This window comes from Ornithorhynchus anatinus, chromosome 4 (assembly GCF_004115215.2).
Source record: "Ornithorhynchus anatinus isolate Pmale09 chromosome 4, mOrnAna1.pri.v4, whole genome shotgun sequence".
NCBI classification, from domain to species: Eukaryota; Metazoa; Chordata; class Mammalia; order Monotremata; family Ornithorhynchidae; genus Ornithorhynchus; species Ornithorhynchus anatinus.
The window spans coordinates 113,117,558-113,141,784 of record NC_041731.1 but is presented as its reverse complement, the minus strand read 5'-3'; the positions used below and the strand labels follow the sequence as shown (position 1 = coordinate 113,141,784).

Here is a 24,227-nt window from a genome sequence, read left to right as displayed (position 1 = left end):
AAGTCTGTGAGCCCCAAGGGGGACAACAACCTGATCACCTTGCATCCTCCCCGGTGCTTAGAACAGTGCTTGGCACAGAATAAACGCTTAAGAAAGATCACTATTATTATGATTATTCTAATCCCGGCTCTGCCGCTTGTCAACTGTGTGACTTTGGGCAAGTCGCTTCACCTCTCTGGGCCTCAGTTCCCTCCTCTGCAAAATGGGGATGAAGACCGTGAGCCCCACGGGGGACAACAACCTGATCACCTATAGAGAAGCAGCTCAGTGGAAAGAGCCCGGGTTTAGGAGTCAGAGGTCATGGGTTCGAATCCCAGCTCTGCCACTTGGCAGCTGTGTATCTGTGGGCAAGTCACTTCCTTCAATAATATTTATTGAGCGCTTACTATGTGCAGAGCATTGGACTAAGCGCTTGGAATGGACAAATCGGCAACAGGTAGAGACAGTCCCTGCCCCTTGACGGGCTCACCTCATCTGGAAAATGGGGGTGAAGACTGTGAGCCTCATGTGGGACGGCCTGATTGTCCTGCATCTACCCCAGCGCTTAGGACAGTGCTCTGCACATAGTAGGCGCTTAACAAAGACCCACCTTATTATTGTATCCTCCCCAGCGCTTAGAACAGTGCTTGGCACCCGATAAGGGCTTAACAAAGACCGTCATTATTACTTATTATCATTGTTCTCTGCAAAACGGGGGCGCAGCCTGTGCGGCCCTAGTGGACAAGCTGATGACCCCGTATCGCCCCCAGCGCTTAGGAGAGTGTTTGGCACAAAGGGAGCGTGAGAAGCAGCGTGGCTGAGTGGAAAGAGCATGGGCTTTGAAGTCAGAGGTCATGAGTTTGAAACCCAGATCTGCCACTTGGCAGCTGTGTGACTGTGGGCAAGTCACTTCACTTCTCTGTGCCTCGGTTCCCTCATCTGTCAAATGGGGATTCATTCATTCATTCAATAGTATTTATTGAGCGCTTACTATGTGCAGAGCACTGTACTAAGCGCTTGGGATGAACAAGTCGGCAACAGATAGAGACAGTCCCTGCCGTCTGACGGGCTTACAGTCTAATCGGGGGAGACGGACAGACAAGAACAAACTGGGAGCCCACGTGGGACAACCTGATTCCCCTGTGTCTCCCCCAGCGCTTAGAACAGTGCTCTGCACATAATAAGCGCTTAACAAATACCAACATTATTATTATTCTTATTAAATCACTTAACTTCTCTGTGCCTCAGTTCCCTCCTGTGTCAAATGGGGATGAAGCCTGGGAGCCCCACGGGGGACAACCTGATTCCCCTGTGTCTCCCCCAGCGCTTAGAACAGTGCTCTGCACATAATAAGCGCTTAACAAATACCAACATTATTATTAATAAGTCACTTAACTTCTCTGTGCCTCAGTTCCCTCCTCTGTCAAATGGGGATGAAGCCTGGGAGCCCCACGGGGGACAACCTGATTCCCCTGTGTCTCCCCCAGCGCTTAGAACAGTGCTCTGCACCTAGTCAGCGCTTAATACCAACATTATTATTATTATTATTAAGTCACTTAACTTCTCCGTGCCTCAGCTCCCTCCTCTGTCAAATGGGGATGAAGCCTGGGAGCCCCACGGGGGACAACCTGATTCCCCTGTGTCTCCCCCAGCGCTTAGAACAGTGCTCTGCACCTAGTCGGCGTTTAACAAATACCAACATTATTAGTAGTAGTAAGCGCCATGGTGAGGAGCAGGACGATTAGAGAGTGGGGTCCCGTTGGCGGGGAGGCGACGGGGGCCCTGCTCACCCGACCTCAGCTGCCCTGGCCCGTCCTCCCCGGCCGGCCTGGCCGCAGGGCTTCGCAGAAGGTACGTATGCACCGCACTGGCGCCGCACGCCCACCGCCCCGCCCCCTCGGCCTCCAAGGGAAGCAGCGGGGCGGAGCCGAAAGAGCCCGGCCTGGGGAGTCGACCATTCATTCATTCAATAGTATTTATTGAGCGCTTACTATGTGCAGACCACTGGACTAAGCGCTTGGAATGAACAAGTCGGCAACAGATAGAGACGGTCCCTGCCGTTTGACGGGCTTACGGTCTAATCGGGGGAGACGGACAGACGAGAACAATGGCAAAAAATAGAGTCGAGGGGAAGAACATCTCGTAAAAACGATGGCGACTAAATAGAATCAAAGCGATGTACATTTCATTAACAAAATAAATAGGGTAATGGAAATATATACAGTTGAGCAGACGAGTACAGTGCCGAGGGGATGGGAAGGGAGAGGGGGAGGAGCAGAGGGAAAGGAGGAAAAGAGGGTTTAGCTGCGGAGAGGTGAAGGGGGGGCGGTAGAGGGAGTAGAGGGAGAAGAGGAGCTCAGTCTGGGAAGGCCTCTTGGAGGAGGTGAGTTTTAAGTAGGGATTCGAAGAGGGGAAGAGAATCAGTTTGGCGGAGGTGAGGAGGGAGGGCGTTCCAGGACCGCGGGAGGACGTGACCCGGGGGTCGACGGCGGGATAGGCGAGACCGAGGGACGGCGAGGAGGTGGGCGGCAGAGGAGCGGAGCGTGCGGGGTGGGCGGTAGAAAGAGAGAAGGGAGGAGAGGTAGGAAGGGGCAAGGTGATGGAGAGCCTTGAAGCCTAGAGTGAGGAGTTTTTGTTTGGAGCGGAGGTCGATAGGCAACCACTGGAGTTGTTTAAGAAGGGGAGTGACAGGCCCAGATCGTTTCTGCAGGAAGATGAGCCGGGCAGCGGAGTGAAGAATAGACCGGAGCGGGGCGAGAGAGGAGGAAGGGAGGTCAGAGAGAAGGCTGACACAGTAGTCTAGCCGGGATATAACGAGAGCCCGTAATAGTAAGGTAGCCGTTTGGCTGGAGAGGAAAAGGCGGATCTTGGCGATATTATAAAGGTGAAACCGGCAGGTCTTGGTAACGGATAGGATGTGTGGGGTGAACGAGAGGGACGAGTCAAGGATGACACCGAGATCGCGGGCCTGAGAGACGGGAAGGATGGTCATGCCATCGACGGTGATAGAGAAGTCTGGGAGAGGACCAGGTTTGGGAGGGAAGATGAGGAGCTCAGTCTTGCTCATGTTGAGTTTTAGGTGGCGGGCCGACATCCAGGTGGAGACGTCCCGGAGGCGGGAGGAGATGCGAGCCTGAAGGGAGGGGGAGAGGACAGGGGCGGAGATGTAGATCTGCGTGTCATCTGCGTAGAGATGGTAGTCGAAGCCGTGAGAGCGAATGAGTTCACCGAGGGAGTGAGTGTAAATGGAGAACGGAAGAGGGCCAAGAACTGACCCTTGAGGAACTCCAACGGTTAAAGGATGGGAGGGGGAGGAGGCGCCTGCGAAGGAGACCGAGAATGATCGGCCAGAGAGGTAAGAGGAGAACCGGGAGAGGACGGAGTCCGTGAAGCCAAGGTGAGATAAGGTGTGGAGGAGGAGGGGATGGTCGACAGTGTCAAAGGCAGCAGAGAGGTCAAGGAGGATTAGATGGTTCGAATCCCGCCTCCGCCACTTGGCAGTGGTGTGACTGTGGGCAAGTCACTTCGCTTCTCTGTAACCTCGTCTGTAAAATGGGGATGAAGGCTGGGAGCCTCGCGTGGGACAACCTGATGACCCTGGGTCTACCCCAGCGCTTAGAACGGTGCTCTGCACATAGTAAGCGCTTAACAAATACCAACATTATTATTATTAAGTCCCTTCACTTCTCTGTGCCTCAGTTCCCTCGTCTGTGAAATGGGGATGAAGACTGTGACCCTCACGTGGGACAACCTGATGAGCCTGTATTCCCCCCCTCCAGCGCTTAGAGCAGTGCTCTGCACAGAGTAAGCGCTTAACAAATACCAACATTATTATTAGTCTCTGGGCCTCAGTGACCTCATCTGTGAAATGGGGATGAAGACTGTGAGCCTCACGTGGAACAACCTGATGACCCTGTATCTCCCCCAGCGCTTGGAACAGTGCTCTGCACATAGCAAGCACTTAAATACCAACATTATTATTATTATTTTCTGGGCCTCAGTGACCTTATCTGTGAAATGGGGATGAAGACTGTGAGCCTCACGTGGGGCAACCTGATGACCCTGGATCTCCCCCAGCGCTTAGAACAGTGCTTGGCACCTAGTAAACGCTTAACAAATGCCAGCATTATTATTATTAAACCCCGCCCCAGCCACCAAGCTCCGTCCCTCAGGGGCGAGAGCCCGGTCCTAGGAGTCACAGGTCGTGGGTTCTAATCCCACCTCCACCACTGGTCAGCTGTGTGACTTTGGGCAAGTCACTTCACTTCGCCTCAGTGACCTCATCTATAAAATGGGGATTAAGACCGTGAGCCCCACGTGGGACAACCTGATCACCTTGTATCTACCCCAGCGCTTAGAACAGTGTTCGGCACATAGTAAGTGCTTAACAAATACCAACAATATTATTGTTATTATTACCCAAGGACTTAGAAGAGTGCTCGGCACACAGTAAGTGCTTAACAAATACCAACATTATTATCATTATTATTATTATTATTACCCCAGCGCTTAGAACAGTGCTCGGCACATAGTAAGCATTTAACAAATACCAACATTATTATTATTATTAGAGCCGAAGCCTCGCCCCTAGATAATGATCATATCTGGTAAGCGCTTACTATGTGCCAAGCACTGTTCTAAGCGCTGGAGGAAATTCAAGGTCATCAGGTTGCCCCACGTGAGGCTCACAGTCTTCATCCCCATTTTCCAGATGAGGTCACAGGCCCAGATGAAGTGAAGCGACTCACCCAAAGTCACACAGCTGACCAGTGGTGGAGGCGGGATTAGAACTGGAGGCGGGATTAGAACCCATGACCTCTGACTCCCAAGCCCGGGCTGTTACCACTGAGCCACGCTGCTTTGCTAGATCAGAATAGACTGTGAGTCCGTCAAAGGGCAGGGACTGTCTCTATCTGTTACCGATTTGTCCATTCCAAGCGCTTAGTCCAGTGCTCTGCACATAGTAGGCGCTCAATAAATACTGTTGAATGAATGAATCAGAAGCTCTGCCCCTCCCTGAGGCTCTAAGGCCGCAGCTAGATTCGAACCTTTCGCTCCTAGGGCCGTTGTCCTCTTAGAGTGGCTCAGTGGAGTCTGGGCTTGGGTGTCAGAGGTCATGGGTTTTAATTAATTCATTCAATTCAACTGTATTTATTGAGCGCTTACTGTGTGCAGAGCACTGGACGAAGCACTGGGAAAGTACAATTCGGCAACAGATAGAGACAGTTCCTGCCCAACAAAGGCTCACAGTCTAGAAGGGGGAGACAGACAGCAAAACCAGGAGACAGGCATCAAGACATCAAAATAAATAATGATAATGTTGGTATTTGTTAAGCACTTACTATGTGCCGAGCACTGTTCTAAGCACTGGGGGAGATACAGGGGAATCAGGGTGTCCCATATGAGGCTCACAGTTAATCCCCATTTTCCAGATGAGGTGACTGAGGCACAGAGAAGTGAAGTGAATAATTTTGGTATTTGTTAAGCACTTACTATGTGCCGAGCACTGTTCTAAGCGCTGGGGTAGATACAGGGTAATCAGGTTGTCCCATATGAGGCTCACAGTTAATCCCCATTTTCCAGATGAGGGAACTGAGGCCCAGGAAAGTGAAGTGACTTGCCCACAGTCACACAGCTGGCAAGTGGCAGAGTGGGGATTCGAACCCATGACCTCTGACTCCCAAGCCGATGCTCTTGCCACCGCGCCATGCCGCTTCTACCCATGACCTTTGACTCCCAAGCTCTTTCCACTGACCCACACTGTTATCTGTTGCCGACTTGTTCATCCCAAGCGCTTAGTACAGTGCTCTGCACATAGTAAGCGCTCAATAAATACTATTGAATGAATGAATGAATGAATACTATGTGCAGAGCACTGTACTAAGCGCTTGGAATGGACAATTCGGCAACAGAGACCATCCCTGCCCAACGAGGGGCTCACAAGAATGAATTTATTTTAACAATATAATAATATTATTCATTCATTCAATTCAATAGTATTTATTGAGCACTTACTATGTGCAGAGCACTGTACTAAGCGCTTGGAATGAACAAGTCGGCAACAGATAGAGACGGTCCCTGCCGTTTGACGGGCTTACGGTCTAATCGGGGGAGACGGACGGACGAGAACAATGGCAATAAATAGAGTCAAGGGGAAGAACATCTCATTAAAACAATAGCAAATACATAGAATCAAGGCGATGGACATTTCATTAACAAAATAAATAGGGTGATGTAAATATATACAGTTGAGCGGACGAGTACAGTGCTGAGGGGATGGGAAGGGAGAAGGGGAGGAACAGAGGGAAAGGGGGAAAAGAGGGTTAAGCGGATAATATTCTATATCATAATATTAATAATATAAATATATTTATTATATAAAATATAATAATGATGTTGGTATTCCCATGAATGAATAGATTTATTATTGTAATAATATTATAACAATGTTGGTATTCACATGAATGAAAAAATAGCTTTATTATTCTCATTGTTATTAGACTCGAAGCTCCGCCCCCAGGCCCAGGCCTGCGAGAGGGCGGCGCGGAATAGGTTTGTCCCCGCGCGGCCGCCGTAGCGCCAACATGGCGGCGACCACGCCGACACCTCCCTCGCGGCGCGCGCCAAGGAAGATGCGGCGGCGCGGGGGAGGTTTGTCCCCGCGCGGCCGCCGTAGCGCCAACATGGCGACGCCCAGGCCGGCCCCGCCCTCGAGGGGGCCGCCATGGAGGGCGGCGCGGCGGAGCGGGCCGCCCGCTTCGGGAGGTGGAAGGCGCAGGCCCTGGGCAAGGCGGACGGGAGCCGGAAGGGGAGCGTGGACGCGGCGGTGGCGGAGCTGGTGCGCTCCCTCAACCAGCGGGCCCGCTTCTTCACCACCAGCTCCTGCGCCGGAAGGCTGCTGCTCCTCCAGCGGGTACAGCGCGGGGCGGGGCGGGGGGAGGGGGCGAGGCAAGGGGAAGGGGGAGGGGGAGGGGCGGGGCCGGGCTGCGCGCGCACAACCGCACGGCGCCCTCCACCGCTTTGAAAAATAAAAGTCCCCCGTTGCCAGGGGAACGCGCCGCGCTGCCGTTCCCATGGCGACCCCCCGCCGCCCCTGCTGGAGAGACGGCAGAGCCTCCCGTTACCAGGGAAATGGGCCTCCCCTTTCTCAATGATGATTATAATAATAATAATGTTGGTATTTGTTAAGCGCTTACTATGTGTCGAGTGCTGTTCCAAAGGCTGGGGTAGACACAGGGGAATCAGGTTGTCCCACGTGGGGCTCACCGTCTTAATCCCCATTTTACAGATGAGGGATCTGAGGCCCAGAGAAGAGAAGTGACTTGCCTAAAGTCACACAGCTGACAAGTGGCCGAGCCGGGATTCGAACCCATGACCTCTGACTCCAAAGCCCATGCTCTTTCCACTGAGCCACGCTACTTAATCATCATCATGGCATTTGTTAAGCGCTTACTAGGTGCAGAGCACTGTCCTAAGCGCTGGGGGAGATGCAGGGTAAGGATAATGTTGGTCTTTGTTAAGCTCTTATTATGTGCAGAGCACTGTTCTAAGCGCTGGGGGAGATACAGGGTCATCAGGTTGTCCCACTTGGGGCTCACAGTTTTTAATCCCCACTTTTTAATCCCCATCTCCATAGAGAAGCAGCGTGGCTCAGTGGAAAGAGCCCGGGCTTGGGAGTCAGAGGTCATGGGTTCGAATCCCGGCTCTGCCACTTGTCAGCTGTGTGACGGTGGGCAAGTCACTTCACTTCTCTGGGCCTCAGTGACCTCATCTGGAAAATGGGGATGAAGACTGTGAGCCTCACGTGGGACAACCTGGTGACCCTGGATCTCCCCCAGCGCTTAGCACAGTGCTCGGCACACAGTGAGCGCTTAACAAATACCAACATCATCATTTTTACAGATGAGGGTACTGAGGCCCAGAGAAGTGAAGTGACTTGCCCACGGTCCCACAGCTGACAAGTGGCAGAGCCGGAATTCGAACCCTTGACCTCTGACTCCCAAACCCGGGCTCTTTCCACTAAGTCACGGTGAAGCGCTATGTGCCAAGCACTGTTCTAAGCGCGGGTAGTGATGGTTCTTGTTAAGCGCCGACTATTTGCTCAGCACTGTACTGAGCGCTGGTAATGGTGGTAGTTGCTAAGCGCTGACTCTGTGCCAAGCACTGTTCTAACCGTGGGTAATGATGGTATTTGTTAAGCTCTGACTATGTGCCAAGCACTCCTCTAAGCCCTGGTAATGCCCCTTGTCAGCTGTGTGACTGTGGGCAAGTCACTTCACTTCTCTGTGCCTCAGTTCCCTCATCTGTAAAATGGGGATGAAGACTGGGAGCCCCACGTGGGACCATCTGATTACCCTGCATCTACCCCAGCGCTTAGAACAGTGCTCGGCACATAGTAAGCACTTAACAACTACCAACATTATTAAGAGAAGCAGCGTGGTACAGTGGGAAGAGGCCAGGCTTGGGAGTCGGAGGTCATGGGTTCGAATCCCGGCTCCGTCGCTTGCCAGCTGTGTGACTTTGGGCAAGTCACTTCACTTCTCTGTGCCTCAGTAACCTCATCTGTAAAATGGGGATGAAGACTGGGAGCCCCACATAGGACAACCTGATTCCCCTGCATCTACCCCAGCACTTAGAACAGTGCTTTGCACAGAGTAAGCGCTTAACAAATACCAACATTATTATTATATTAATGATGGTAGTTAAGCGCTGACTCTGTGCCAAACACTGTTCTAAGCGTGGATAATGATGTTTTTTCTTAAGCGCTGACTCTGTGCCAAGCACTGTTCTAAGCTCTGGTAACGGTGGTAGTTAAGAGCTGACTATGTGCCAAGCACTGTTCTCAGCGCTGGTAATGATGGTAATTGTTAAGCGCTGACTATGTGCCAAGCCCTGTTCTAATCACTGGGGTAGATACAAGATGATCAGGTTGTCCCACATGGGGCTCCCTGTCTTCATCCCCATTTTCCAGATGAGGGAACTGAGGCACAGAGAAGTGAAGTGAACTGCCCAAGGTCACACAGTAGACAAGGCGGAGCCGGGATTAGAGTAATAATAATGATGGTATTTGTTAAGCGCTTACTATGTGCCGAGCACTCTTCTAAGCACTGGGGCTGGGATACAAAGTAAGGAGGTTGTCCCATGTAGGGCTCACAGTCTTATTCCCCGTTTTACAGACGAGGTAACTGAGGCCGAGAGAAGTGAAGTGACTTGCCCACAGTGACACAGCTGCCAAGTGGCAGATCTGGGATTCGAACCCATGACTTCTGACTCCCCAGCCCGGGCTCTTTCCACTGAGCCACTCTGCTGCTCTGATCTCACAATCTACACATATTCTACCCCAGTACTTGGCACATAGTAAGCACTGAAAGTTACTGCTATCATGATTACGATGATTTGTATTGCAGTTTTATGCTTATGCCTTCTTATCCAAATAATAATAATGTTGGTGTTTGTTAAGCGCTTACTATGTGCAGAGCACTCTTCTAAGCGCTGGGGTAGATACAAGGTAATCAGGTTGTCCCTCATGAGACTCACAGTCTTAATCCCCATTTTACAGATGAGGTCACTGAGGCCCAAAGAAGTGAAGTGACTTGCCCACAGTCACACAGCTGACAAGTGGCAGAGCCGGGATTGGAACCCATGACCTCTGACTCCCAAGCCACGCTGCTTATACCCGAATACTGTATTACAATGTATATATAATACTGCATGCTCTTCAACTACTCCTCGATTTTTGTTTTTCCCCTAGGACAGTGATCATTTTGAAATACAGAAACAAAACTGTTCCTGGCTCTTGGTCACTCACCAACTCCTTGGAAGAGAGGATTTGGTAAGGAAGACAGCTAAGTTTTCTGATACCTGGAGACTGCGATTAAGTGTTCCCCAGTCCATCCTAGCTAATGAAAATCATTCACTTCTCTGCTGCTTCTCAGTAGAAGGAGCTCTGAGTTCAAGAAGCGTGTGATTACCAAACCTGTTCGATGTTCAGAGGAAGATCTGAAACGTTGACAGAAAAAGTGGGACGTAAGTTAGTAGAGCAAAATGAAAGCGAATATTGAAGAGGACCAAGAGATGAAGAGATGGGGTGGTGTCGAGAGGACAGGGAGATAAGGGAGGATGGGTCTGAGGAACTGGGGGGGGTGAATAAAAGGGACCAAAATTATGTCGGGACAATAAAGTCCCGTTGATATCATTTATAAAATGGCACAGAGGCAGCGTAGTTTAGGGGGAAGATCACAGACCTGCTATTAGATTTCAGTGAGGATCTTTCCTAATGAGACTGAAATTGGGTCCCGCTTCACTACGTTGCATGAGGAAGGATCCAAATCAGCCATCTCTCCTTAGGAATACAGCGTGGCTCAGTGGAAAGAGCCCGGGCTTGGGAGTCAGAGGTCATGGGTTCGAATCCCAGCTCTGCCATTTGGCAGCCGTGTGACTGTGGGCAAGTCACTTCACTTCTCTGTGCCTCAGTTACCTCATCGGTAAAATGGGGATGAAGACTGTGAGGCTCACGGGGGACAACCTGATTCCCCTGTATCTACCCCAGCGCTTAGAACAGTGCTCTGCACCTAGTAAGCGCTTAACAAATACCAACATTATTATTATATCATTTATAAAATGGCACGGAGGCAGCGTAGTGTAAGGGGAAGATCACAGACCTGGTATTAGACTTCAGTGAAGATCTTTCCTAATGAGACTGAAATTGGGTCCCACCTCACTACGTTGCATGAAGAAGGATCCAAATCTGCCATCTCTCCTTAGGAGTACAGCGTGGCTTAGTGGAAAGAGCCCGGGTTTAGGAGTCAGAGGTCATGGGTTCGAATCCCAGCTCCGCCGCTTGTCAGCTGTGTGACTTGGGGCAAGTCACTTCACTTCTCGGTGCCTCAGTGACCTCATCTGGAAAATGGGGATGAAGACTGTGAGCCTCACGTGGGACAGCCTGATTACTAAGCGCCGTGTCTACCCCAGCACTTAGAACAGTGCTCGGCACACAGTAAGCGCTTAACAAATACCAACATTATTATTATTACAGTCTAATCAGCTTGGACACGGTCCCTGTCCCATGTCGGGCTCACGGTATTAGTCCCCATTTGGCAGATAAGGACTGAGGCACAGAGAAGTGAAGTGAGTTGCCCTAGTTCACGTAGTAGACAAGGGGCAGAGGCAGGATTAGAACCCAGGTCCTGACTCCCAGGCCCGAGCTCTATCCACTAAAACGGATTGCTTTTCTCTTCTTTTGTTCTCTGAGATTCCCAGCCCCTTGAGGGACAGGTACTCAAGCCGCTTGTCTCCTGTCTGACCTAGTACCTAGTATTGTGTTTGTCGCGTAGAAAGCCTTAATAAATAGCGTCATCATTACTACTCTCGCCATCATCATCATCACTCATACTTGGTATTTCTTTAGATTCTAGCTCTGCAGAAAGCTAGTGGCGATGCAGTGTTGAAATTTGAACCATTCGTTCTTCACGTGCAGTGTCGAGAGCTGCAGGACGCCCAACTTCTGGTAAAATGAAACTGTGTTGACTCCTCCTGGGTGTAATGTTAGAATTTAATTCCTTTAACGTTTGATTCATTTAGTCTTCCCTTTCCACCCCCTGACTTTCCCATCACTGTAGCCGGCCCCACCTTCCTTCCCGTCTCACGAGCCTCGGTGTTATCCTTGACTCCTCTCTCTCATTCAAGCCACATATTCAATCCATCACTAAATCCTGTCGGTTCAAACTTCGCAACATCGCTAAAATCTGCCTTTTCCTTTCCATCCAAACCGCTACCACGTTAATTCGAACACGTATCCTATCCCACCTTGATTACTCTATCAGCCTCCTCGCTGACCTTCCTGCCTCTTGTCTTGCCCCACTCCAGTCTGTATTTCACAGAAAACGTCCATGTTTCCCCAATCCTCAAGAACCTCCAGTGGTTGCCCATCTCCTGCATCCAACAGAAACTCCTTACTGTCGCCTTTAAAGCAGTCAATCACCTCGTCCCCTCCTTCCTCGCCTCACAACTCTCCGTCTACAGCCCAGCTCACACACTTCGCTCCTCTAATGCCAACGAGCTCACTGTACGACGATCTCGTCTCTCTCGCCGTCAGCCTCTCGCCCGTATCCTGTCCCTGGCCTGGAACGCCCTCCCGTATCATATCCGACAGTCACTAATCACTAATTAAAACCGTGAGCCCCACGTGGGACAACCTGATCACCTTGTATCCCCCAGCGCTTAGAAGAGTGCTTTGCACATAGTAAGCGCTTAAATACCACAATTTATTTTCATCACTCTTCCCCCCCAACTCTCTGACTTTCAAAACCTTATAGAAGACCCGTCTCCTCCAAGAGGGCTTCCCTGACTAATCCTTTCTCTCCTCCTTTCCCACTCCCTTCTGCATCACCCTGACTTGCTCCCTTTACTCTCACAACCCCCGCCCCCAGCTCCACAACACATATGTATATATCTGTAATTTATTCATTGATATTAATGTCTGTCTCCCCTCCTTTGGGGCAGAGAATGCGTCTTTTGTAGTGTCATGTTGTACTCCCCCAAGTGCTTAGCACGGTGCTGTGTACACAGCAAGCGCTCCGTAAATACAATCGATTGATTTAGCGATCTGAAATATTGCATGCTAAAAAGAATCACAACTGACTTTTTCCTAAATGTTTTCAAATAATCTTCGTTATTTGAAATAGAACTGTTGGATAATCAGTGTGCCGTACGAACCCAGTTTTTACTCATTTGTTTCCTCTACTTTCTATATCTCGTATAATTATGTTTCCCTTATTTGATTTCCTTTTGTACTCCCAGTTAATTTAATTTTCTGTCTTGTGGGCACTCTACTGAACAAATGCTTTCAATGAGTAAGTTAATTCAACTATTCCCGTGACATTACACGTATAAACTGTTTTAAAGCACAATCTGAAAGCCCTAATGACCCGTAACGTCTTCCGAGACGTGTGATATAGACCTTAACAACTTTGCAGAGGTAAATCTAAGTAGAGACCAATTCTTCAAAAATGGACCTTGTTTTCTACAGCACTCTGTGGCCATAGAGTCTGGATTCAGGAATTCTGGTATTACGGTTGGAAGAAAAGGAAAGACTATGATGGTAAGATCCATTTTCTACAACTTTCCCGTGCTGAAACGGGACGATCAGTACTGAATCAGAACCCACGTGCTTTGCGATAGCAATGTTTATACATGAAATTTGTACACCCACGTTTATCCCTTCGTAAGTTTTTTTTTTTTCTTTTTCTGAGAACCTTGATGTAGCATTTTCAACTACCTTTCTCCTTTCAAGTCTGATGATGAAAGGAATGAAAAAAAAATCGGGGAAAACAGCTTTTATGCAGGTATTGGCAGCTATTCAGTTTCAACTTGTAAACAGAGCCTCACCGATGCACTGCTGAGGAGGTTTTCAGATGCGGTTGGGAATTTGATTTGCCCTTCCAGTCTGCGTTCAAGTTTGCATTTTCTTCTTCTCCTTCCAGTTTCGAATAGAGCTTTGGAAATGCATGGCCCATATTGGAACTTAAAAGTAAGGGGTTCTTATATCATTTTACCTTGTAGTACGTTTTAGCACAGTGCTCTGCACACAGTAAGTGCTCAGTAAACACAGTTAACTGTTTCCCTGGTGGACACAGGGGTAGAAATGCCAAAGTCTATTCAGAAGTTGTTTATGCATTCCTTGTTCTTTCATCCATCTAGGTTGAGCCAGAGTGAATAAAAGCGTGGCCTTCATTTCTCTGTAGGAGAAAGGTTCTGGTAGAACCGATTCCACTCAGAGCTCCCATGTCGGTTGTTTTTTTCTGTTGTCTTTGCCGTCCACGAGACATATCCTAAGAGTAACCAAATCGTTTCGCCGTTTCAGGCTGTCAGGAGTACCCACGTTTTGGAAGTTCCACTAAGCCACAAGGGAAAACTGATGGTAAGTCAGGAATATATCGACTTCCTGATACAAATCGCCAATGAAAAAATGGAAGAAAACAAGAGGAGAATCGAAAGGTCGGTGAACTGGATGTTTACCTGTGTTCTCGAAAACACTTGAGTCAGCATTGGAAATGGCTGGGGGTCTGAGGACCTGGGTCCTAATCCTGGCTCTGCCTTGCCTTCTGTGTGACTTTGGGCTTGACACTTAACTTCTCTGTGGCTCAGTTTCCTCATTTGTTAAAATGGGGATTAAAAACTTGTGTATATTTGTATATATTATTTGTTATTCTATTTTATTAATGATGTGTATCTATCTATGATTCTATGTATCTATATTGATAGTATTGATGCCTGACTACTTGTTTTAGTTTTGCTGTCTCCCCATTTTAGACTGTGAGCCCGTCGTTGGGCAGGGATTGTCTCTATCTGTTGCCGAATTGTCCATTCCAAGTGCTAAGTACAGTGCTCCGCACACAGTAAGTGCTCAATAAATACGATTGAATGAATGATTAATGGAGAAGCGGTGAGACCTGGTGGATAGAGCCCAGACCTGGGAGTCATGAGGAACTGGATTCTAATCCTGACTGTCTCACTTGTCTGCTGTGTGACTTTGGGCACGTCGCTTCATTTCCCTGTGCATCAGTTACGTCATCTGTAAAATGGGGATTAAGACTGCGAGCTCCATATGGGACATGTACTGTGTCCAACCTGATTAGCTTGTATCTACCCCAACTCTAAGCACTGGGCCTGGTACATAATAAGCACTTAAGAAATACAATTTATAAAAAACAGAAAGAAAAATGATCAAGAGATGCCTAATGGTGCAGGTAATAACATGATGATCTCCAATAAAAGTAATAGGTCACCAAGGTCAACAAGCACATCCACCTTCATTGGTCAGTTTAGCAATTTGCACCCATCAGTGGACAATTGACAATCTTCAGAGTGATCAATCAAGAGTATAAAAATGGTGGTTTTTGTTAAGCACTTACTAGGTCCAAAGCACTGTTCTAAGCGCTGGGGGATACAAGGTGAGCAGGTTGTCCCATGTGGGGCTCATAGTTTTAATCCCCATTTTACAGATGAGGTTACTGAGGCACAGAGAAGTGAAGTGACTTGCCCAAAGTCACATAGCTGGCAAGCGACGGAGCCGGGATTCGAACCCATGACCTCTGACTCCCAAGCCTGGCCTCTTCCCACTGTACCACGCTGCTTCTCTTAATAATGTTGGTATTTGTTATAATAATAATAATGTTGGTATTTGTTAAGTGCTTACTATGTGCAGAGCACTGTTCTAAGCGCTGGGAGAGATACAGGGTAATCAGGTTGTCCCATGTGAGGCTCACAGTCTTGATCCCCATTTTACAGATGAAGGAACTGAGGCACAGAGAAGTTAAGTGACTTGCCCACGGCCACACAGCTGACAAGTGGCAGAGCCGGGATTCGAACCCATGACCTCTGACTCCCAAGTCCGGGCTCTTTCCACTGAGCCAGAGCACCTCCTTTCATTCATTCATTCAACAGTATTTATTGAGCACTTACTATGTGCAGAGCACTGTACTAAGCACTTGGAATGAACAAGTCGGCAACAGATAGAGACAGTCCCTGCCGTTTGACGGGCTTACGGTCTAATCGGGGGAGACGGACAGACGAGAACGATGGCAATAAATAGAGTCAAGGGGAAGAACATCTCGTAAAAACAATGGCAACTAAATGTGGGCAGATCACTGGGCCAAGTGCTTGGAAACACTCCATAGTTCTCAACGCAGTGCCTGGCACATAGTAAGCGCTTAACAAATACCCTCATTATTAATTATTATTTACTGAGTGCTCACTGTGTGCAGAGCACTGTACTGCACCAAGTAACAGAGTGGGTTGTCCCATTCCTTGCCCACAGTGAGCTTACGGTATAAATGAAGAGGCTGGTAGAATTAGTAGAAATAACCCCAGCTCTCAGGGAGTTCATAATCTTGTCGGGAAGGAAGGCGTTAAAACAATTTACAGAGAGGAGGAAGAAGGGAAAGTGATTATGCAGAGGAGAGCGTGTTTAAGTAATGGAGTATATAAATGCCTCTCTTCAGATACATTATAGGTGGTTGTGAGTATATAAGTGAGTTCATAAGAAAAAGAGCATGGCATAGTGGATAGAGCACAGGCCTGGGAGTCCGAAAGTCATGGGTTCTAATCCTGCTCCGCCACGTGCCTGCTGTGTGACCTTGGGCAAGTCACTTCATTTCTCCTTGTCTCAGTTGCCATATCTGTAAAATGGGGAGTGACACTGAGCCCCATGTGGGACAGGGACTGTGTCCAACCTGATTTGCCTGTATCCACCCCAGCGCTTAGTAGAGTGCCTGGCATCTAGTAAGCACTTAACAAATACCCCGGTTAGTATTATTTTTAAGTGCATAGTTTGTGCAGAAGTAGTGAGGGAGGGAGGTAGGGGTAATGTGACCTGGGTAAATAGAAATTAATCAGGAAAGGCATCCTGGAGGAGGAGGTGGTTTCAGAAGGACTTTGAAGTTTGGGGCGTGCTGAAATCTGACAGGGGAAGGAGTTTCAAGCAAGATGTTTGGCTGGAGCAGCCGGGGGTTGGAGGTGAGAGAGACAAGAGGCAGGCGCTGTGAGAAGGTTAGTTGGAAAGGAACGAAAAGTACGAGCTAGGGATGGGGCAAGAGAATAGAGTAGCTAAGAAGAGGGGAGAGAATTGATTGCCTTAAAGCCTTGTTGTTGCCTTTATAATTAGAATATTTGCTGTGGTTCTACTTTGTGCAGAACACTGCACTAAGCAGTTGGGAGAGAACAATAGATGCACATTATTTGCAAATAGTGGAAGCTATAGCAGGTAGGATGAGCTAGCTGAATAACTGAATATTCAATAATTAAATCATTTGGAATTTTACCCTCTGTGACCACAGTCTTGAGACCTAGGAATTACATACTCTCTAAATGATTAATTTTATTTAAAGATAAAATAGTGCACGGGAGATAAAGATTTTTTCATAGTACTGAACGAGGTGGAAAACCCAGCTGCGTAGTTTCCACAAATTACGCCTATTTGATTTCATAGTAAATAAAAGACTTAAAAAGGTGTGAAAATAATTTATCAAGCTGTTGTTGCTGCTTAATAGCCAAAGAAGTTCCTGCTTTCCCCCTTTTTTCAATCAAATCCTTTTTTCAGAGTCAGTTATAATCTTATTCCTAGGCCCTCTCAGAAAGGCAGGAGAGTAAAAGACAGTTTTGTATGTTCTCTTACCTCAGTGAAACCAGCTCTTATCCACAGGATACTATGAAAAGGTAAAGAGGAGAAAATAATCATAGAAAAATTGATTTTTTTCACATTTCACTCACTTTATGAAATGCTTACCCAATAAAAGAAAGATTAACAGATTCCTTTTCTTCCAGAGTAGAAGCAAAAGCAGAGTTTTAGATTTTGCTTTTCAGGGATCCTTATTGTTTCATATTTTCCACTACTTTTCAGGCTTGAAGCATCCCACGATGGCAATTATGAAATCTCATAGTGGAAGGTTAATTTAGGGTAAATTACATGGCAGTGTTGAACTGTATTTATAACTTGTAATTGATAAGGCAATTGACACAAGTCTTAATTCCTCTAAACTATAAGCCTATATGACTATAAGTACAATTTTGTTGTATTCTCCAAATTGCTTGATACAGTGCTCTGCATACAGTAAGTGCTCAATAAATGATTATTGATTGAGTGATTGAGTTCTCATGAGCATCTTTCATAATTGGTAGGGGGAATGCTTAGAGAAAATGAACCCTAAAACCGGCATAGTTTCAGTTTAGTAGCTCTTGATTACCAGTGTTACTAATGAAACCTTGCTCTTCTAAAGCCATGGAGAAGTTTCCCAAAATTGGGTGGGGAGGTTGAGCAAGTACTGGAAATAGGTAAATTTTTCAGTCAGTGGTTGGTAAAGTCATTCATTGAAAATCTGGTTTCAGAAATGTGATTTCATCATCTCCTTTTTTTTATAGGTTTTATAGTCGTCTCCAACTGGCTTTGAAAACCGAAGAGACCCCGAATAACGCAACAGCAGAGAAAACTCCTGTTGTGTATACCCGCAGGCGAAAAAGAAATCCAGAAAGAGCGCAGGACAGCCGTGTCTCCCCAGAGAAAGCTGACGCGCGGTTAGAAAGCGATGGTGATTCAGAAATCGATCTCGGTTTTTTCCTTGAAAAGTATTAGTGGGCGTAGTTTGAATAAAACTGTCTTGCTGCACTTTGGGGTGCTGGTGGAGAAGAGGCACTCTTGAACCCATCCATGGATAACGAGGATGGGCGAGATTCCGCCAGCCAATTGGCTGACTTCAGTGCTATTCCAGGCTTGCAGCTTTTCCCACGGTGGCCCCACCTGCTCTGAGCCAGTAATGGATATAGCTTTAACCCCTCTCGACACAACCCTGAAGAAAGCAAACACACGGGGGCTTGGAGTCAGGAAGAATCCCCCATGGCAGAAGTAGCCACGCCATCAACTTCTATATCCCGAGCTCCCTCTTCAACTTTAGACCCTCAGGTGGAACTAACTAACCACCTACCCCTGCAGGAGAATCAACCTCGGTGGCCAAGACCACATAGGACGGGTGTCATTTTAGAATGGATTGTTTTCCATTCTATAGAGAGTCTTCAGCACCAATCCTAAGGTTGGTTGCCTCCCGGTGTGAAGGTTATGGACGCTCCTGCCAGTCAATTCAACTTCAGAGCCTGCCCCCAGCAAAAATCATCACATTTAATATTCACAATATTTACGTGCTTATGGTGTGCCAGGCACTCTACTGAGGACTGTGGGGGGAATACGATCAAATCTGTTTGGACACAGTCCCTGTTCCACTTGGGGCTCAGTCTCGATCCACATTTTTACAGATGAGGTAACCTGAGGCACGGAGAAGTGACTTTCTCAAGGTCACACAGCAGACAGTGGTGGAGCTGGGATTAGAACCCATGATCTTCTGATTCCCAGGCCTGTGCTCTATCCACTACCCCATGCTGCTTCTCTTACTAAGCAACTACTTGCTAAGCACTGCGGTAGGTACAAGATAATCAGGTTGGACACAGTCCCTGTCTCCCTCCCTCAGATCTTGAAGAGGGAGGAAGAACAGGTACCAGATGTCCATTTTACACATCGCAGCCTACTGGAATGATGGCAGTACTTTATTAATAATAATAATAATAATGTTGGTATTTGTTAGGCGCTTACTGTGTGCAGAGCACTGTTCTAAGCGCTGGGGTAGATACAGGGTAATCGGGTTGTCTCATGTGAGGCTCACAGTCTTAATCCCCATTGTCCAGATGAGGTAACTGGGGCCCAGAGAACTGAAGTGCCTTGCCCACAGTCACACAGCTGCCAAGTGGCAGAGCCAGGATTCGAACCCATGACCCCTGACTCCCAAGCCTGTGTTCTTTCCACTGAGCCACGCTGCTTCGTCGAGGCCGCCTGGGTTCTAATCCCAGCTCTGGCACTTGCCTGTGTTATGTTACCTTGCGTGACTGACTTACTTTCTGGACTCAGTTTCCTGATCTATAAACTAGGGATTAAAATACGTATTTGTCTTCCCCCTTAGCCTGGGAGCCTTATATGGGCCAAGGACTGGGTCTGATATGATTGTGTATAACCCAGATCTTAGCGTAGTGCCTGGTACTTTGTTTTTTTACATATACTATCCTTATTATTGCGTTAGGAAACCGAGGCACAAAGGAGTTGACCGGCTTGCAGTTCATCCAGCTGGTCAGTGGCGGAGGTGGCAAAGATGACAAAATTCCTCACATTTCTAAGGAGAATATATTAGAGATGCGGCATGGCCTAGTGGAGAGAGCACGGGCTGGGGAGTCTGAAGACTTCATTCATTCAATAGTATTTATTGAGCGCTTACTATGTGCAGAGCACTGTACTAAGCGCTTGGAATATATAAATTCGGCAACAGATAGAGGCAATCCCTGCCCAGTGACGGACTTACAGTCTAATCAGGGGAGACAGACAAAAACAAGACAACATCTAATCCCAGATCCGCCACTTACCCGATATGTGACCTCGGGCAAAAGGCTTAACTTCTCTGTGCCTCGGTTTCCTCCTCTGTAAGATGAGGATTCAATATCTGGTCTCCCACTTAGGCTGGGACCCCCATGTGGGACAACGACTGTGTCTGAGCTGCTTAGATCGCATCTACCACAGTGCTCGGCTCATCGAGCCCATTATCATTTTATTATATTATTTCAATTTGAATGGTTCCTGGTACTATTCAAGATTGGCATCTCTAGGTCACTTCATGTAGCGCTAGCACCATCTGATGGTGCAACTGTGGAGAAGGGAAAGGAAAGGACCCAGAAGGTGTCGAACCCTGACAGAACGTGTCGCACCCTGAGCCGAGGCTCAGAAGCCAGAAGAAGGAATGACAAGCCTCCTGCCGAGAAGCACCGTGAGCAGTTGTTGAGTTTACCTGTACGGTAGAGCTGGAGCACAGTGGGACGCTACTTCCATATAAACTAAGACGGAAAGTAATCAATCGTCAAAAATAAATTGACACCTCTGCTCAGAAAACAAAGATAAATCTAATGATTTTCACCAGTTGTTTATTCGGGGAGATGATGGCTTTACATTCACTCGGTTCATTTTCCGAGCCTAAAGTAAAACTCAAAAAGCTCATTAAAGCCGCTATATATGGTTCCTTGGTAAAGTTTTGAAGTGATAATTGATTGCCACTAGAGGTAATAAAGCAAGATGTGATAAACGTAATGGAGACTTCTTATGTTGGAATGAGAGGCTTTGTACATAAATGAGCCTGTAACTCTACACGCCATCACATGCTGCCCAATACAGCCACATTCTCTCCCCCAGGATGGCTCTATCATAGGGTATGTTTCCCAAACATGTCATTAATAATCATAATGTTGGTATTTGCTAAGCGCATACTATGTGCAGAGCACTGTTCTATGCGCTGGGGTAGATAGAGGGTAATCAGGTTGTCCCACGTGAGGCTCACAGTCTTCATCCCCATTTTAAAGATGAGGTCAGTGAGGCCCAGAGAAGTGACTTGCCCAGGGTCACACAGCTGACAAGTGGCAGATCCGGGATTCGAACGCATGACCTCTGATTCCCCAGCCCGGTCTCTTTCCACTGAGCCACGCTGCTTCTGTTAAAGTTCTGTTCCAGAAGAGTCCCACTGCCAAGGCTGAATCCTCCAGGTAAGTAAAAATCACTCTGTGTACATCCTTCCCCATGTGACCATGACCTGGCCCTTCCCCCTCCCCTCTCCCTGTGGGCTCTGTGACCCCCTTTCTGCATTCCAAACTCGGAAGCTTCATCCTCCTCTGCACTGTGGCCTAGTGGATGAAGCACGGGCCTGGAAGTCTGGAAGACCCGAGTTCTAGTCCCGGCTCTGCCACTTGTCTGCTGTGTGACTGAGGGAAAGTCATTTAACTTCTCTGTGGCCCAGTTACCTCATCTGCAAAATGGGGATTAAGACTGGGAGCCCCATGGGAGACAGGGACCCTGTTCAACCCGATGAGCTTGTATCTACCCCAGCGCTTTGTTCAGGGCCTGGCACACCGTAAGTGCTTACCAAATACCACAGTTATTATTATTATCATCACCAACTTCTCTCCCCCCACCACACTCCAGCACTTTTAACCAATAATGATAATAGCAGTAATCATCATTATCATCACATTGATGATGGTATTTATTAAACTAGATGTCAAACTCTTGTGCTACGTACTAGGGCCGATAAAATGCAAAGTGACCAGACACAGCCATACAGGACTCCCAGATTAAGGGAGGGAACGGGTGCTTGATCCCCATTTTACAGCTGAGGGAACCGAGGCCTAGGGAAGTTGAGTTACCTGCCCGGTTTCACACAGCGGGCGAGCGGAGGGACTGGAATTAGAATCCAGATCTCCCGGCTCCCAGCCCTGTGCTCTTAGACGCAGGCCTTTCTCAAGTGCACAGCTGCCATCACCTGAGGGAAAGAGGCAGGAAAGTCACTGGTATGTGAGGTGATTAGCTGGATGCCCCTCCTGTTGGCACCAAAGCACAGGGATCCAGCTTGATTTGCCCAACTGCCTCCCTCCCGGACTGCTCTCAGCTGTCCGGCAGGCTGGAGAGTCAGAGGTCATGGGTTCCAATCCCAGTTCTGCCGCTTGTCAGCTGTGTGACTTTGGGCAAGTCACTTCACTTCTCTGGGCCTCAGTTCCCTCATCTGTAAAATGGGGATTAAGACTGAGCTCCACGTGGGACAACCTGATCACCTTGTATCCTCCCCAGTGCTTAGAACAGTGCTTTGCACATAGTAAGCGTTTAACAAATGCCATCATTATTATTATTAAAACACCTCCCACCAGCCACCCTCCCCAGACTCCACCGTCACTGCAGGGAAGCCACAGCTGCCCTCCGCTGGACCTCCCTCGGACCCCGGGGGCTGCTTCCGGCCCCCAGATTCCTCAGGAGTGCTCAACCCCGCTGAAGGGATGCCAAAGAGTCGGCGACACGAGGCATTCGGTTGGTTTACGGACTCATCCGAGGCTTCTATCCAGTCTACCGATCGATCCCAAGGCGAAGGCGCCGAACCAAGAGCTAACATGACACCTTCTTCTCCAACCTGTCACGTGAGACAATGGCCTGACGCCCGCCCCGATCCCTCCGCTGAGAGCTGAGAGCTGCCAATGCTTCTGCCGCCAGGATGTGTGGGTGAAGGAAGAGGCACACGCATAATAATAATACTGATTACATTTGTTCAGCGCTTACTAAATTGCCATACGCTGGGATAGATACAAGGTTATCAGGTTGTCCCACTTGGGGCACACAGTCTTCATCCCCATTTTACAGATGAGGGAACTGAGGCAGCTGTGTGACTGTGGGCAAGTCACTTAACTTCTCTGTGCCTCAGTTCCCTCATCTGTAAAATAAGGATTGAGACTGTGAGCCTCACGTGGGACAACCTGATGACCCTGTATCTTCCCCAGCGCTTAGAACAGTGCTCTCGACATAGTAAGCGCTTAACAAATACCAACATTATTATTATTGAGTGACCTGCCCAAAGTCACACAGCTGACAAGTGGCAGAGTCGGGATTAGAACCCACAGTCTCCGACTCCCAAGCCCGGGGCTCTTTCCACTAAGTCGGGGTGCTTCTCTGAGCATGAGGTGGGGGGTGAACCTCTTCCTCCCCTCAAAGAATGAAGGCGGTACAAACTGAAGACGTTCTCTACAGGCTCCCCTGGATGGATCTCTAGCAGCCAAAGCAGCTCTCTTCTATCTCCTTGGGAGGATTTGTCCTGCCCCAAAGTCACACCGGACAGCGAACGGCTGGTACAGAGCTGCTTCGATCTGCAGCGCTTTCCTGCTTTGAGGGGAGGGTGTGGATCACCGCCCTCAGCCCTGTAAAATTAATATCAGCCATTAATATCGGCAGCTCTCTGGGAGCTCTGGCTCCCTCCCCTCCCACATGCTTGCCACACTTCCAGCTCATGAGTTGGGGAGGTGGATATCCTGGTGGTCTGGGGGTGGCCCAGACTTGGGGTCAGCTCCGGGGTGAGCGGGGTCAGCTCCAGGGTCACCCGCACGTGTTTCGGAAGAAAGCACACGTGTCCCCGCGGTCTGTCTGGGTTCCTTCCGCCTGAGCATCACAGGAAATCCAGCCTCCCTCTTCCCCGGCGCTGCCTCCTGCTCGCCAGATGGGCTGACTGGGTAATCCCATGAGGCGGATCGATGATTAGCCCTTAAAAAAAAAACCCAGCTTGTATCGTCTTGAGGGATTTCACCTGAATGGCGCTTCATGCAAAACGTGCCAACCCTTCGTGGAACCAACCCAGTGCCCGGCGGCCGGCCCCCGCCCCAAACAATAATAATAGTAATGATGGTATTTCTCAAGCGCTAGGTGTCACGCACTGTTCTAAGAGCTGGGGTAGATACAAAGCGCTCAATAAGTACGATTGAATGAATGAATACAAGCTAATCAGGTTGGGCACGGTCGCTGCCCCACATGAGGTTCACAGTGTTGCTCCCCAATTTACAGTTGAGGGAACTGAGGCCCAGAGAAGTGAAATGACTTGCCCAAATTCAGACAGCAGACAAGTGGCAGAGCCGGGATTAGAACCCAGGTCCTTCTGACTCCCAGACCTGGGCTCTATCCACTAGGCCCTGCTACTTCGGAGTACAGTTGGGTCAGACAGCTTGTTGGGTCAAACCAAGCTGCCTCCTGGCTGCATGGGATAAGAAGGTGAGGCTAGAACCCAGGTGTCCGACCACTGGGAGAGACCCGACTGGAACTCTGGTAACATTTTGCAGTCACCCTCCAAAATGTCTTTTGGTAATGCAGA

The 24,227-nt window shown here is 48.5% G+C and overlaps 2 protein-coding genes across 8 annotated transcripts in view; one reads left to right on the top strand and one right to left on the bottom strand.

Moving 5' to 3' along the window:
* CRYZ (crystallin zeta) overlaps nucleotides 1-1,847 on the bottom strand; it is a 38,555-nt gene extending 36,708 nt beyond the window's left edge. For 2 of the 3 annotated variants that reach the window (XM_029062415.2, XM_029062414.1), the window contains exon 1: nucleotides 1,770-1,841. The gene's annotated coding sequence lies outside the window, so the exon portion shown is untranslated. Of the gene's footprint in view, nucleotides 1-1,769 lie in introns of all 3 variants that reach the window. The other variant, XM_029062412.1, reaches the window with a different exon arrangement.
* On the top strand, nucleotides 1,696-18,139 carry TYW3 (tRNA-yW synthesizing protein 3 homolog). 5 transcript variants are annotated; one of them, XM_029062417.2, is made up of 6 exons: nucleotides 1,696-1,830; nucleotides 9,731-9,811; nucleotides 11,387-11,485; nucleotides 13,007-13,078; nucleotides 13,841-13,974; nucleotides 17,896-18,139. In XM_029062417.2, exons 1-6 carry the CDS (start codon nucleotides 1,702-1,704, stop codon nucleotides 18,104-18,106), a joined length of 726 nt encoding a protein of 241 aa, XP_028918250.1. In that variant the 5' UTR covers nucleotides 1,696-1,701; the 3' UTR covers nucleotides 18,107-18,139. The 5 variants fall into 5 exon arrangements, with proteins under 5 accessions (XP_028918250.1, XP_028918254.1, XP_028918249.1 ...); XM_029062421.2 differs by lacking the exon at nucleotides 1,696-1,830 and adding an exon at nucleotides 6,688-6,892 and having other exon boundaries at nucleotides 13,841-13,897; XM_029062416.2 differs by lacking the exon at nucleotides 1,696-1,830 and adding an exon at nucleotides 6,688-6,892.
* The last annotated feature ends 6,088 nt before the right edge of the window (nucleotides 18,140-24,227 follow it).

Coding starts and splice junctions, on each gene's coding strand:
- TYW3 (XM_029062416.2), top strand. CDS start 6,704: ATGGAGGGCGGCGCGGCGGAGCGGGCCGCCCGCTTCGGGAGGTGGAAG. Junction 11,486..13,006: donor TGCAGGACGCCCAACTTCTG/GTAAAATGAAAC, acceptor TGTTTTCTACAG/CACTCTGTGGCCATAGAGTC. Junction 13,079..13,840: donor GAAAAGGAAAGACTATGATG/GTAAGATCCATT, acceptor TCGCCGTTTCAG/GCTGTCAGGAGTACCCACGT.